General features: G+C 46.5%; 1 protein-coding gene across 1 annotated transcript in view; it reads right to left on the bottom strand.

Moving 5' to 3' along the window:
* Positions 1 to 15,033, bottom strand: part of UBASH3B (ubiquitin associated and SH3 domain containing B) — a 40,681-nt gene that overhangs the window by 21,201 nt on the left and 4,447 nt on the right. Inside the window, exons 4-6 of the mRNA XM_017875608.1 lie at positions 13,944 to 14,142; positions 10,419 to 10,588; positions 3,813 to 4,021 (exon numbers count right to left, since the gene is read on the bottom strand). Coding sequence (XP_017731097.1) covers positions 3,813 to 4,021; positions 10,419 to 10,588; positions 13,944 to 14,142 — 578 coding nt within the window. The remainder of the gene's footprint in view (positions 1 to 3,812; positions 4,022 to 10,418; positions 10,589 to 13,943; positions 14,143 to 15,033) is intronic.

The raw sequence follows: 15,033 nt of genomic DNA, 5'->3' as shown, positions 1-15,033 counted from the left end.
AGAACTTTTATATTCACAAATATAATACAGCTAACTGGTTCTTGGTAAATTTTTGTTCCAAAAATTATGTGATTTTAACTATCTTAGCACGCTGTTCACTTTCAGAAGTGGCTGCTTTTTCACTAGAAGTGATAGACTCGTTCTATCTACTTACAAACGAAGGTCTCAGAAGTCTCATGCCCTGAAAAACTGATTTTGAATACTTGTGCATATCAGAATCACCAGGGGACTTTAAAAAAAAAAACACTCATGCTGGGGTTCTGCTCCTCACAGGCTGTGATTCGGTAGGTCAGGGGTGGGACCCAGGAAACCTGCATCAGTCCATCTGAATATGTTGCCAAGTGAAACCTGTTATGGTAAAATTTAAGTAACTGTAGCCCAAGGAAATCTTGTGCCATTCACACGGTATAAGAGACCAGCTATTCTACTTTATTTTAAACTGAGACCCTTCCAAACATCACACAGTTCAAGAAAATCCAGTTTGGCTGGGCATGGTGGCTCACGTCTGTAATTCCAGCACTTTGGGAGGCCGAGGCAGTTGGATCACCTGGGGTCAGGAGTTCAAGACCAGCCTGGTCAACATGGTGAAACCCCGTCTCTATTAAAAATACAAAAATTATCTGGGCATGGTGGCACACACCTGAAGTCCCAGCTACTCAGGAGGCTGAGGCAGGAGAATCACTGGAACCTAGGAGGCAGAGGTTACGGTGAGCTGACATCACACCACTGTACTCCAGCCTGGTGACAGAGTGAGACTCCATCTCAGAAAAAAAAAAAGAAAAAAAAAAAGAAAATCCAGTTTTATTGTCTGACTCATCAAAGCTTCAGGGTGCAAAACGTCTGGCTACCTAGAATCGTGCTGACATCTTGCGTGTACATGTCTGTTTCTTTACTTTATTGCAGCTGTGAAAATACTGATAGGATGCCTTCTCTCCCTCCTTCGGCTCCCATGGCAAGACGAATGCCAGCCTCTTTCCCTTCTTAACTGTCATTATAATCAAAGGACCTGACTCACTCTGAGACAGTGTGGAGCTCCCAGTTCCAGTAAGACAATAGTCAGATGCTTCTTGCTCAGAACAGTGGAGGGAGGAAGCCGGGTCTAATATCCAGAACATCTCAAGCATCAGGAGAGCTGGCTTCTCCCTGCAACATGCCAGGCCTGTGCTAAGCCCGAGCGGCCAGGCAGCTCACCCAGCTTCAGAGAACACAAGGAGGCTTCAACTTGCCTTACTTAGAACCAAGTAAGACACTCAAGTTAGTGTGGAGAGAACATATTTCCTTAGGAGGGACTCAGAGAACTGAGAAGCACTTGGCAGGGAGTGTTGTTAAACTCATTGACCCCCAATCATGACTTGTTGCCTGGATCCCCTGGGCAACTCCCACCATGCCAGCCAGGCCATGCTTGCCATTCCCCTGGGGCTCTACCTCCTGATGTCTATCCTGGGTTAGGAATGAGAGAAGATCTGTCTTACAAGGAAGCTGGGCTCTGCTTCCTTGAGTCATTTAACCTCTGGGGTTAAATAGGAAAGTGCAGTTCATCTACAGGATTGCTTTTATGGAAGACACATTTCCTTTGATGAGCACTCAGTGAGGGTTGGCAAACACAAGATAGAAAAAAGTCATCATTATGCAAATGGTGATTTTATAGTCACCGCTATACACCAGACTCTGAACCATGTAAAGCTAAGCTCGGCATTGCAGTCTTCATAACAACCTTGTGAGGTAAGTGCAATGATTAGTTCCATTTTCTAGATGAGCAAACAGAGGCTCAGAGAGGTAATGCAACTTGGCCAAGGCCACACAGCTGGTAAGTGGTAGAGTTATCGTTTAAATCCAAGACAACTGGAATCCAGTCTCAAATTCTTAATTACAATAAACTAATGCCTAACTTATTTCCCTGCTTTGAACGGAGTTGGCTGTGGAAGCTGTTAGTTTAATTTCAGACATTGTTCTCACAGACATGACATCATTAGTAATCTCTGAAATAAAAGATGACACAAAGACCTTCCTGGGACGCATTGACTGAAGTCACTCAGGTTCACCTATACGTCGGCCTGAGCTGTAATTTAGGGAAGAGTGGGCTTGGATGGAGTGAACTCTAAGAGATCAGCACTGCTTCTCACATACATCCACTTTTTTTTTTTTTTTTTTTTTTTGAGAGTCTTTTTTTTTTTGAGAAGTCTTGCTCTGTTGCCCAGGCTGGAGTACAGTGGTGTGATCTTGGCTCACTGCAACCTCCACTTCCCAGGTTCAAGTGATTCTCCTGCCTCAGCCTCCTGAGTAGCTGGGACTACAGGCATGTGCCACCACGCCCAGCTGATTTTTTTTTTTTAATTTTTAGTGGAGACGGGGTTTTACCATGTTGGTCAGGCAGGTCTTGAACTCCTGACCTCAAGTGATCCACCCACCTTGGCCTCCTAAAGTGCTGGGATTACAGACGTGAACCACCGCACCTGGCCATACACCCACTTTTAAGAAAGAGATCTGATAAAACAGCAACTCCAAGAACTGTAAAATAAAAAATAATAGATCTGAGAACTATGCTTTGTCAGGCAAATAATCTTTTAGTTCTCAGTTTACTCATGCAGTTTTGCTTTACTTGTTGTTATAGGGGTTAAAATGGAGACTTTGGAAACCCAGCTTATATATTTTGATCTTCTAAAGCACTTCTGAAAAAGCAAATGTTTGGGGAACATGAGACAACTTTGACCTCTAATTTTGTGCCATCCAGTTCTGCAGGCTCACAGGCTGGGCTGAGGTGGGAGCGGAGTGAAAGAGAGGGGAAGGGATTGCTGGGTGGGGTTATTGAGGAAGAAAATATTATTTCCCATCTTTGGGTTTGTGGTTTGTCTGTTTGTGGCTCACTAGGGTAGGGGACCTTTATTTTCTCCTTCCAGGCAAAAGACTTGATGAAATCATTTCTCTCTGCTTCTCCTTTATGGTGATAATAACAATGTTAGCCACCAAGCAGCTGGTGCTCAGGGCTTCTGCCTCTCAGCCATGTTGCCACATGACAAACACAAGAGGGAGGAAAACAAACCAGCATGCAGGCCCTGGCTAGATGCCCCAGTGTGCCAGGGAAGCGCTGGCTTTGAGCTGCTCCAACTAAGAAGAGAAGATGCCTTTTGTTTCTGTTTTCTCTATTGGGACAAAGTTGGCCACTGAACACGGGACCAGTATGGAATAGGGGCAAAATAGTAATGAGGGATGGGAGGAAAGTTATTACCCTAAAGAAGACTGGCAGAGGGGAGGGGGGAAATGGATCCCTTTTCAGTCTGGCAGTTGCCTGTTCCCTTAGACGCGGTCTTTGTTGTCTAGGCATGCACGGGCTGTGTCTAGGGACTTGCTCAGGGTCACTTAGCAAATGAAGGATACAGTTAGTGCTCCTGCCTCTTGAAACCTCCTTCTCTATTGGTCTGGCTGGCAGGGTAGTAATCTGCCCAGCTGCTTCGGGGAGTCAGACCACCCTGAGTCATGACCCAGGACAAGGTGGACAGAAACCCTAAAGCAGTGAAGATGCAGCACTGGGATGATGCCACCCTTCAGCCAGAAGAGATGGACCCCATGCAGCCTCGGTTTAGTCTCCGATCAGGAACTCAAGCAGACAACGATGGCAAATGGGGCAGGCAGTGGGAAGCAGAGCAATTCATTTCGCATTTTTCCCATGCCTCAAGTCAGCTCCTTTCCTGGAATTTTGGAACTCACAGGGCCTTCTTCCCATGGGCTCCATTTACTGCTGCCCTGTGTATCCAGGATCCAGTCTGCCTTAGCAACATTCTTCAAATGGCATAAAGGTCTTTGTGTCTGCTTACCCGTGAAATATCCAGGTGCTGCATTCATCAGCCTTGGTAATGTAATTCTCAGGCAGGAGCCCAGAGCAGCCGGTGGTTAAGGACGTGCCATAGATCCAACCCTCGCTGGTGCTGGTCTGCTCCATTGGAGACATGAAGATGAAGTCCCCGGGGACCAGCTCCAGCTCGTCGTCATTTTGTGGGGTATAGGGGTAGATGACCTGTAATGTCTGAAAAAGGAAGAGAGGGTGAGTCAGCCCCAGGCCTCACCATTCTCCTGAGTGCCTTTAGGGCAGGACTGTGTGTTCTGCATTAATACTGCACACCTCCAGAGGGCGATGTGCCCTGAGTAGATGTGAATTCCTATCAGAGAGCATGTCTCTCTTCAGAGTACTGCAGGTGTATGCCTGGTGCTAGAAATGGTTCCATACTTTTCTTCAGGCATGTCTAGATTTCCCATCAGGATTCAAGTATCGTTTTTGGAAACTGACCTGAAATCCTGAAGGCTCGCTGGCCAACTGCTATATAAATGGACTTGGACCTAGTTTCCCTTGCTTCATCTGATAGTCACCATGATAGACACTTGAAACCCAGCTCACGGAAAGCCAGTCTTCCACATGGGGGTTACAGATGGGCCAGGTGGAGTGTCTCTCCTACAGGAAGGCTCAGGGAAGGAAGTACCCCTTTCTATGTAACTTAGCTCTTTATTTATGAATTATTATTATTATTTTGACATGGAGTTTCACTCTTGTCACCCAGACTGGAGTGCAATGGTATGATCTCAGCACACTGCAGCCTCCGCCTCCTGGGTTCAAGTGATTCTCTTGAAGCCTCAGCCTTCCTGGTAGCAAGGATTTCAGGCAGCCACCACCACACCTGGCTGATTTTTGTATTTTTAGCAGAGACAGCGTTTCACCACGTTGGCCAGGCTGGTCTCGAACTCCTGACCTCAGGTGATCCCCCTCTCTCGGCCTCCCAAACTGCTGAGATTACAGGTGTGAGTCACCACGCCTGGCCAACTTAGCTCTTTAAACCAGACATGGTTCTTGCCTTAAAGGAGATGTCTTTAAACCTAGAGTTTTAACAAAGATCCTGAAAGAAAAATGTCTAGACATCAGTGTCTGTGTCAGCATGTAGCCAGCTTTCATCAGATGGAGAAAACGTTCTTACTTTGGGCTCCAAAACAGCTCCTAGGCCAAAAACAGGCCATGCCAGTTGGCTATTTATTCTTCTTTTTGCCTTCCTTCCCTGGGATGTATTAACATCACAGATACAGGCATGAAGGTGCTGTAGAAAACATTTATTTTAGTATTTTTTGTTACTAATAGTGGGAGACCTCAATAGTAAGGAAAATATTTCCTATCTTATTTGTTTTACAAGGGACACAAAGACGGAGACAGCTATAATAGCTTTCACTGTTTCCTAGGGTCTCAGAGCCATTAGTTGGATGCTAAGTATTCTGGTCTCCACTTGCATATTTCTAACTTTGGCTTCAGTTTTCTCATCTATAAAATAATCCTTAAGACTATAAAAGTTAAATGAGACAATCTAAGAGAACACCTTAGGACAGAGCCTTGTGCACTGAAGAGGCTTTATTTATTTATTTATTTTTTGAGATGGAGTTTCGCTCTTGTTGCCCAGGCTTGAATGCGATGGTGTGATCTCAGCTCACCGCAACCTCTGCCTCCCAGGTTCAAGTGAGTCTCCTGCCTCAGCCTCCTGAGTAGCTGGGATTACAGGCATGAGCCACTACGCCCAGCTAATTTTGTATTTTCAGTAGAGACAGGGTTTCTTCATGTTGGTCAGGCTGGTCTCGAACTCCCGACCTCAGGTGATCCTCCCGCCTCAGCCTCCCAAAGTGCTGGGATTACAGGTGTGAGCCGGGGCATAATTATTTCTACAGAACCAGAGCACCTGATCTCCCAGGTCACATCCTTCCTTCCAGCCGACCCTGATCCCTGGACCCTGCACTGGGTAGGCCTGTGAACTAATTGGCTCGTTGATGCCAAGGTGATACACCAGAACATGTTATGAAGGGAGAATTTCCTTCTGGAAATGTGTAAAGAAAGGAGCCTTTAAGGTGTGATTCTTTTCAGAGGATGAGAGTGAGTGTGCAGAGAACTCATTTGTACTGCTGTATTTCTGATTCTCCTTTTATGTAGGGCGCCTGTTTGTTTCTCTAATTCTTACTCCAGCATCTTTCAGTTCTAGATCTTCCTGCTCCGATTCCTTCCTTATTCTTCCTGTTCCTCTGCCTCATACACACTTAAACCACCTCTCCAAACAAGCCAGGAAGGTTTTCTGTGGGATTGTTAAATCAGCTTAAAGGGAAAAAAAATTCACACAAAATCTCATAAACTGCAAAGCTAAATGTGTGACGTCCCGTGAAAAGGAACATTCTTTTTTTTCTGGGACAAGGTGGAGAAAGGCACCGAGTCACAGGGAAACAAGCCTAAACTCGTGTTCCTTAAATGTTCAAGCACAGCATGGTCTTGGCTAATAATGCCTTTGGCCCAGTAGTGCCTTTCCCCTTGAGAAACTCAATGCGATTTCAGAGAAGTCCTCACTTGTTCTATCACACAGGGGAGGTGGATATTCATTCTGTTTCTAGGTTATCCCCAGGAAAACTGAGGCACAGCAAAAGGTAGAGACAATATGTCCTAGGCATAGGGAAGCTGGACAATAAGTAGCTTTGATTTATTGCATGAACAATAAAAGAATTAAGGCATTGTAGCAAATCTAAAATTATAACTGGGACCCATGTCCCCACTGCCCTTTCTCACTCACTAAAAGCAGATGCAAAACCTTAGCCTAAGTTTGAGAGATACGAGAACACAAGCCTAATTTATATTACATGCTACTTATTTTGTTTTATGTTTGCCATCTACTTGTAAGAACTCTTCTTTTTTTTTTTTTCTTTTTTCTTTTTTGGTGAGATGGAGTCTTGCTCTGTTGCCCAGGCTGGAGTGCAGTGGCATGATCTTGGCTCACTGCAACCTCTGCCTCCCGGACTCAAGCGATTCTCCTGTCTCAGCCTCCAGAGTAGCTGGGACTACAGGTGTGTACAACCAAACCTGGTTAATTTTTGTGTTTTGAGTAGAGACAAGGTTTTACTGTGTTGGCTAGGCTGGTTTCCAACTCCTGACCTCAGGTGATGCGCCCGCCTCGGCCTCCCAAAGTGCTGGGATTACAGGTGTAAGCCACTGTGCCTGGCCTGTACTCTTAAGAACCCTTGAATCCAGGACCAGCGCCGTGGCTCATGCTTGTAATTCCAGCATTTGGAATGCTGAGGCGGGCGGATCACGAGGTCAGGAGATCAAGACCATCCTGGCTAACATGGTGAAATCCCATCTCTACTAAAAATACAAAAAATTAGCCAGGTGTGGTGGCGTAGTCTCAGCTACTCAGGATGCTGAGGCAGGAGAATGGTGTGAACCCAGGAGGCGGAGGTTGCAGTGAGCCGAGACTGCACCACTGCACTCTGGCCTGGGTGATAGAGCAAGACTCCATTTAAAAAAAACCAAAACGAACTCTTGAATCCACCTCAGGTATATTTTTCCTCCCTTACTACAGTGGGAGGAAACTCAGTTTGCTGAATGAAAGGCAGCCACAGCCCTGTGTGAATACAGGAGCTGAAATGTCTTTGGAGCCCTTTTTATTCTCACTCACAGTAATAGCTGCAGCAATTTGTTGTTGCTGTTGCACCCACCTTGTGCTGGGTATTACATTAGAGCCTTTCCATACATCTTCTTTATTTAGTCTTCATAACCATCTAGCAAAACATTGTCACCATTTTACAGATGAGAAAACTAAGGACTGGAGATCTATACAAGTTGTCAAAGTGAATTTAACCCTTGCTAAAGTGATGGAGCCAGGATTTGAAGCCAAGTGTGCTGGACTCCAAAATTGATGCTTTTTGGATCACCCTGTACTTCCTCTGGATTTCTATTGGTTGGTATATTAAACTGGCATGGCCCAATGTAATCACTAACATGAAAGAGCCTATGTAAAATACAAATGAGGATCTGCGTGTCCAAATCGAGTGAGAATCTAAACAGCAGAGGGATGAGGCCTTGGAGTTTTCCTCAGCATCATGGTACCTTGCCAGAGTGTCCTTGCCTAAACCACTCTCCTTCTCTGGACATCTGTTCCTTCACTGGAACAGTCAATCAAAACTGCCTCCTGGGGGCAGGTTGCAGAAGGCAGGTAAGAAGAGGGTTACATGTGCAGACGGCTCAGGTAGGACCGAAAGACCTCACGGGAGAGGTCCAGTCCAAAGGCGCCGAGGAGAGCTTTATCAGAACGAACAGTAATAAATGAGCTTTTACAAATAAGAGATAAAAGAGGCCAAGTTATTTTTAGAAAATAATTCACGTGGGCGCTTGCTGCCTTTTTCCTTCCATGCCAGTTGAGCAGAATGTGGGTCAGGCAGAAAAGCAATTACCCTTTGAGTTAACTGGAGGGCAGTGTTGATTAGAGGATATTACTTGTAAAATTCCACTGCCACCTTCCTTCTCTTAGGTGACTTCTCAGAGGTCATCTGCATGCAACCCTTGACTTTTTTTTTCTTTGCCCTCAGAAGGAGTCCAACCAGCCACACCTCCTTTGTTATCTTCAGGGCTAGTTCTAAGTGACTCTAGGAGATGTCCGAATTCTTTTTGTTTTTTGTTTTTTTTTTTATTGAGACAGAGTCTCGCTCTGTCGCCCAGGCAGGAGTGCAGTGGTGCGATCTTGGCTCATTTCAAGCTCTGCCTCCTGGGTTCATGCCTTTCTCCTGCCTCAGCCTCCCGAGTAGCTGGGACTACAGGCGCCCACCACCTCGCCCGGCTAGTTTTTTTGTATTTTTAGTAGAGACGGGGTTTCACCATGTTAGCCAAGATGATCTCAATCTCCTGACCTCATGATCTGCCTGCCTCGGCCTCCCAAAGTGCTGGGATTACAGGCGTGAGCCACCAAGCCCGGCCTGAGATGTCAGAATCCTTAAGTAAGATCAGGCCCAGTCTGCTCAAGGCATCTTACAGAAACCTGCATCAAATGACTCAAAAGGAGGACATCACGTTCCCATGAGCAGAGTCGGACAAAGCTGCACGCCCCTGACACTCACAGGCGCACGCTGAGCCCTGAACCTCTGATTCGTGGGTTGGCTCTTCTACCACTTCCAAAACAATGAGCTTGCCTGCTCTCAGCCCTGGGGTTCTAACTGTTTTCTCATGTTTTTTTTTTTTTTTTTTTTAAAGAAGCCTAAAAGAGATGTTAAAAGGCTATGCAAACTAACAGAAATACCAGTTCTTTGGCTGTTTGAAAAATTGGGAAATAAATGTTAAGTATTGCTTAATACATGTAGTTAAGTTGGAAGGCACATTTTTAACACACGATGAGGTCTCTTGTGGGTGGGCAGAGATACAGTCTCACTATGCTGCCCAGGCTGGTATGGAACTCCTGGTCTCAAGCAATACCTCTGCCTCAGCCTCCCAAAGTGCTGGGATTATAGGTGACAGCCACCATGCCTGGCTAGGATGTAGTTTTGTTTCAGACAGGTTGCCCTTCTTTATTGGTCAAAATACGTGGGCTCCCGCTTCACCTCTGGCCTTAAGTTACTAAGACACTGATGTTTTTGTGTCTCAGCTTCTCCTTCAGGATAGAAAAAGATAATATTGGCCAGGTGCGGTGGCTCATGCCTGTAATCCCAGCACTTTGGAAGACCGAGGCGGGCAGATCACCTGAGTTCGAGACCAGCCTGGCCAACACAGTGAAACCCCGGTGCTACTAAAAATACAAAAAATGAGCCCAGTGTGGTGGCGGGCGCCTGTAATCCCAGCTACTTGGGAGGCTAAGGCAGGGGAATCGCTTGAACCCGGGAGGCGGAGATTGCAGTGAGCCAAGATCGCGCCATTGCACTCCAGCCTGGGCAGCAAGGAGTGAAACTCCATTTCCAAAAAAAAGGCAATTTATGCTTCCAAGATGTCACATACTTGTCTAGAAGGCAATGTTGATTCCCTCAAAGGAAGGATGGTAGGGCTGTACCAATCTTTCTTCAGTTTTCTCACTCAGGCCTCCCACTGGGATGTGCAAAAATTCTCATAACAGGTGGCTTGAGTTTTCTTTTCATGCGTGTCTGTCCTCAAAGCTCCTTGAGGACAGGACCACATTTAAAAATTCCAGTATGCAACCTGGTACTTTGCATGACACAGATACACAGCAAATATCTGTTGATTATGTCTTTGCAAGGTTTTTGTTTTTGCTTGTCTTTGTGTGTTCTTCAACTCACCTAAGGTAAAAATGATGTCTTCCATTAACACCATAAATTTATATAATATTAAACAATTTCCAGTATATTTTTGATTTATTCTCTCTCATTTCATTTCTTTTTCGCTGGGGTAAGATTGGCAGGGGAGACAGAACTATGTTACCCAGATGAGCCACTTGTGACCCAGAAAGGAGGGAGGCATGCTGGAAGCCTCCCAGGGAGCCAGGCAGAGGCTGGACACAATCCTGGGCCAATGGACTCTCCGTTAGGTGCTTGCTCCATTTTTCCCCTGTAGGTACCCATCTCTCTGCAGCAGCGAGCTGCGGACTCTGATTGCATCCCTGCACCTGGTAGCTTTTGGAACCACAGTGAGACATTACCTCATGGTTAGCAAATCGGATATCCCGAGAAAATATGGTAGCCACCCAGTCACACCCTAGCTTGACGTCAATGTTCTGGGCCAGTTTCTCTAGGGTGGGTAGGTGGCTGGCTTGGAAGTGGTAAGCCAGGGTCACATGTAGCTGCTTCTTATGAGGTTCCACATGCACTTCTGGAAAAAGGAAGAAAAAAGTCAGTAATTAAAAGGTGGCGATCATAGCAATGGTGAAGACTTAAGGAAAGGCTTAGAAAGGTACCCTGAGAAATGTTCTGCTTCCCACATAACAAAGAAGACAAAAGACGTTTCTCTCCTTCACAGCAGTAGAATAAGGGGGTAAGGAGATGGCAAGAGATTCCGAATCGAGCCACTGTTCAAGAGATAAAGAGCCACCGTATGGCTTTCCTCTAGGAGCTACGGGTTGGCTGAGGGCAGTCCTTTTAGTTAAGTCCTCTCACAACCATTCCAGTGGCTGGTCACCAGCCCCACCACTCAGACGAGGGCACTATGACCTACAGTGATGAAATAATTTGTGTAGAAATACAAAGCATGTTTTGTAACTGCGTGACTCCCAAGGCTATATTCCCTTCATTTTGGAACCAGGTCTCTTAGCTTCTGGGTGAGATTGATGGAGAAATGAGGGGAAAAAGATGGATATTTTCAAAGTTTAATGCCGGGTTTCTCTCAACAGCATTTTGGGTTGAATAATTACTTTTTGTGGGGGGCTGTCCTGTGCATTATAGGGTGTTTCACAGCATCCCTGACCTCTACCCACAAGAAGTCAGCAGCACTCTCCAAGCTGTAACAGCTGAAAATGACCTCAGACATTGCCAAATGTACCCTGGGAGGCAAAATCACCCTTAGTTGAGACATACTCATTTAAAGTATACAGACTTATTCTAAGATACCCCAAGAGACAAAACAAAACAACCCTACCTACATGAGGGAATGGCTTTTTTTTTTCCTTTCTCTTGTACTTTTTTTTTTTTTCAGACAAGGTCTTGCTCTGTTGCCCAGGCTAGAGTTAAGTGGCATGATCACAGCTCACTGCAGCCTCGACCTCCTGGGCTCAGGTGATGCTCCCACCTCAGCTTCCTGAGTAGCTGGGATTACAGGTGTGAACCACCATGCCTGGCTTCTTTTGTATTTTCAATGAGGGAGAATCATCTATTGTACAAGCTAGAATAATGAAGAAGTTGCAACTAGAAGAAATTAGGGAATTTGAGAATTTAAGGGGTTTGGTCAAGTCACACAGAAAATTAGTGGCCCAAGATAGAACCAGAAATTGAGCATTTCGGTTTTAAGTACTTTTATACTGCATTGCCTTTCTTTGGTGTAAGTCCCATGTGACAAGGTTTTTGTCTCTTGCTTACACTGTGTCCTTACTCAGCATATCATGCAGGTTTTCAGTACTTGTTGAATGAATAAATGCACACGAATGAATCTCCTTTGACCACTTTGAATGGAGGACGACACTAAATCTTCTTGATTATATCTGGGCCTGCCAACAACTGGAGAATACCAAGTTCCAGGGCAAAGACATGGTGGCCGGCTTTCCATGCTAGGTAATAAGGAGCTGAACCAGCTAAGCTGTGCAGGGTCATCCAGTTCTCCACATCCCCACCAGGGGGCCACACAACAGCAGAGAAACGAAGCTGGCCAAGTTCTTCATGACAGCAGGATCTTGGAGAGGGACTGGCTCTTCCCACCTCCCACGGGGAAAGCTGGGGCTTCGACTGCTTCTCGCTCAGTATGCACTCCAAGAATCTGCTGCGGCCCTGGCTGAGGCTTGCTTTTCTCATTTGTGAAGGATTTGGGTTTTGCGGCTTTGACATTAGTTTTGGTCCTTGTGGGGATTTAGTGGTTCTGATGATAACTACTGTGTGATGAGAGAAAGCCATTTCCTTGAGATTGAGGGATAAGAACAGGAAATAATTTGCCTCTCTGTTATGCTCTTTCTCTGAAATATTAAGCTCCTATGAAATGTCAGGTTTCACTGAAGTCAGGACCCAGAGACTAGTCCCGTCGCTGAGGGAGAGCAAGAGGTGGGGGTGGGGGTTGCGGAGTCTAAAGAGGCCCCTCCCCAGGTACAGAGGGGTCTTAAGGTCCTTGTGTTCCTTCCGAGAGCGCTGTGATCCTGCAGTGATGCTGAGCCCTGATCACACTCATAAGTCCCAAGCCCTGTGTGGGGCTTTTCTGGTAAAGAGGAATCTCAGGCCCCCAAAGGGCCTGAGATGGTGATGAAAATAGCAGCAGGGAACAATGGCAGGTGCGGGATAGGCCAAAAGGCTAAGGAGCAAACTGTGGGGCTTTGCTCAGGTCTTCCCCCTCTCTGGCGCTCCATAAAATTATGGGTAGGGGAGTTCCAGGTCTCCTCCAGCTTTGCACTCAGCACTTGGCTTCCACTGTGCATCCTGCACCGTCCACTCTGGCCAGGGCAGCCTCCCCACTGTCCTCTGCTCACACCCTCCTCATGCCTGCCTGCCTGTGCTCCTGCCACCCGCCCGCCTGTCGGTCTTTCCTCCATTGTCCTGATCAACATAGTCTCAGGGCAAGTTTCCTTCCTTCTGTGAAGGTGGAACCACCCCTTTCTCTTTTCAGAGCTGATGTCACACAGGGCCTGGCCAGGAGAAACCGCTTCTTGTTCTCTTCCCTGTTGCACTCCTCATGTAGGAGGAATCCTCATAGTAGGTGACCAGTAAGTACCTGCCAATTGTGATTTCATGCTGGAGCGAGCCAAGAGGCTCTCCCCGCACCAGGTTGTCTGTCTGTTTCCCTGCTGTCACTGAGCTAAGTGAGCTTGTCCACACCTGTAGCCAGACACAAGAGCTTTGAAAACTTCTCCCTCTTGTCACCTCCATCGTGTCTCCTGCCTCGAGCTTTAAACTAATTCCTTTGACAGGAAATCTCAGGTGTCCTGAGCTAAAAGCTCCCATGAGAAGAGCAGGAGACATCTGGAAGGGGTTACATTTTTAGACAGACTCTTGGGGCTTGGGGTCCTGTCTAACGGTTTTCAGCAAGTGGAAGGGTATTGGCTCCGTGGATTTTATTGTGATATAATACGAAGTGCTTCCACTCTTCTCTCTATCCTCTGCTACCCACTGAGAAAAGATCTGGATTGTCATGGAGTAAACAATGAGACCCAGATAAACACCTACATGAGCGGTAGCTTGGGAGGGAGAAAGGATGTTTCTTTAATTCTGAATTAGGAGGAGATGGTGGTGCTACAAAGAAATACATTTCTAGTTCCGTATGGAAGCCATTTGTGACGCTTCAACTTGGGGGTTAGGGAATAAGCCTTAGATGGTCTCTCCAGGTTAGCAGAAAAGGAGTTGAACATTTTGACAAGGGAGCAAAAAGGCGTGGGGTGCTGCAGGAAAAGGCTGCTTTTTTGTCACACGTGCCCATTCCTGCAGGGCCCTCCACCTCCTGACCCCATCCTGCTCCTCTACCACCATTTCCTATCCTTTTTCCTTTCCAACTCTTTGATTGACAGGGCCCAGGGCTGGCCTGGCAGCTGTTTGCTTACCGGTTTTGGATGCAGCCTCTGCAGCAAAGTCAGCAGCAAACTTCTTGAGGACCTCCGCACTGTCTTCCTTTACGAAGAGGCCAATGAAGTTGGAGGACGTATAGAGCTCCAGGGGCAGCGGGGCCGAGAACTTACATTTCCAGCGACTGACCGTGGTCTGCAGAGCTTCCCCCAGGGCATCCACCTTGCTGTCCTCGCACTGGCAGGGAAAACAGGCAGTCTTCACTTCGAGACGAGGGGAGATGGAAGTCTGCTGCTGCTTAACATTGGCATCCTCTCCCCAGAGACTGGAGGAGGCTGATAATGCAATTACTTAACCACCACCCCCGTCTGTGGGGAGAGAGAGGAACTGCAGACCTCCAATTATTCAGACACAGATTACCCAACTGGTGGATTAATCTGGGGAACACGCAACCTCTTCCCTCCTTCCCTTGCTCTGAAGTGGCCCCTGTGAACCCAGCCAAAATGCTGTAGGACTGGTTGAGCAGAAAGCAAGAAAGGGGAGTGAGACGGGGGAGATGTTGGTCAAAGGACACAAAACTTCACTTAGACAGGAGAAATAAGTTCAAGGGACCTCCTATTATGCTATTAGTGTCTATAGTTAATCATAACGTATTGTATGCTTGAAAATTACGAAGAGTAGATTTTGCTCTCACCACAAATACATGATAAGCATGCGAGGTAATGCATATACAATTAGCATGATTTAGGCACTCCACAATGCACACATTTATTCAACCATCATGTTATACACCATAAATGTATACAATTTTTATCAATTAGAAAAAAATCAGGCTGGGCACAGTGGCTCATGCCTGTAATCCCAACACTTTGGGAGGCCGAGGTGGGCGGATCACTTGAGGACTGGAGTTCGAGACCAGCCTGACCAACATAGTGAAACCCCATCTCTACTAAAAATACAAAAATTAGCCAGACGTGGTGGCGGATGCCTATAATCCCAGCTACGTGGGAGGATGAGGCAGGAGAATCACTTGAATCTGGGAAGTGGAGGTTGCAGTGAGCCAAGATCACGCCACTGCACTCCAGCCTGAGTGACAGAGAGAGACGATATATTAAAAAAAAAAAAAAA

Source organism: Rhinopithecus bieti, unplaced genomic scaffold (assembly GCF_001698545.2).
Source record: "Rhinopithecus bieti isolate Rb0 unplaced genomic scaffold, ASM169854v2 scaffold_7884, whole genome shotgun sequence".
NCBI lineage: Eukaryota > Metazoa > Chordata > Mammalia > Primates > Cercopithecidae > Rhinopithecus > Rhinopithecus bieti.
This window is presented reverse-complemented; position numbering and strand designations above follow the sequence as displayed.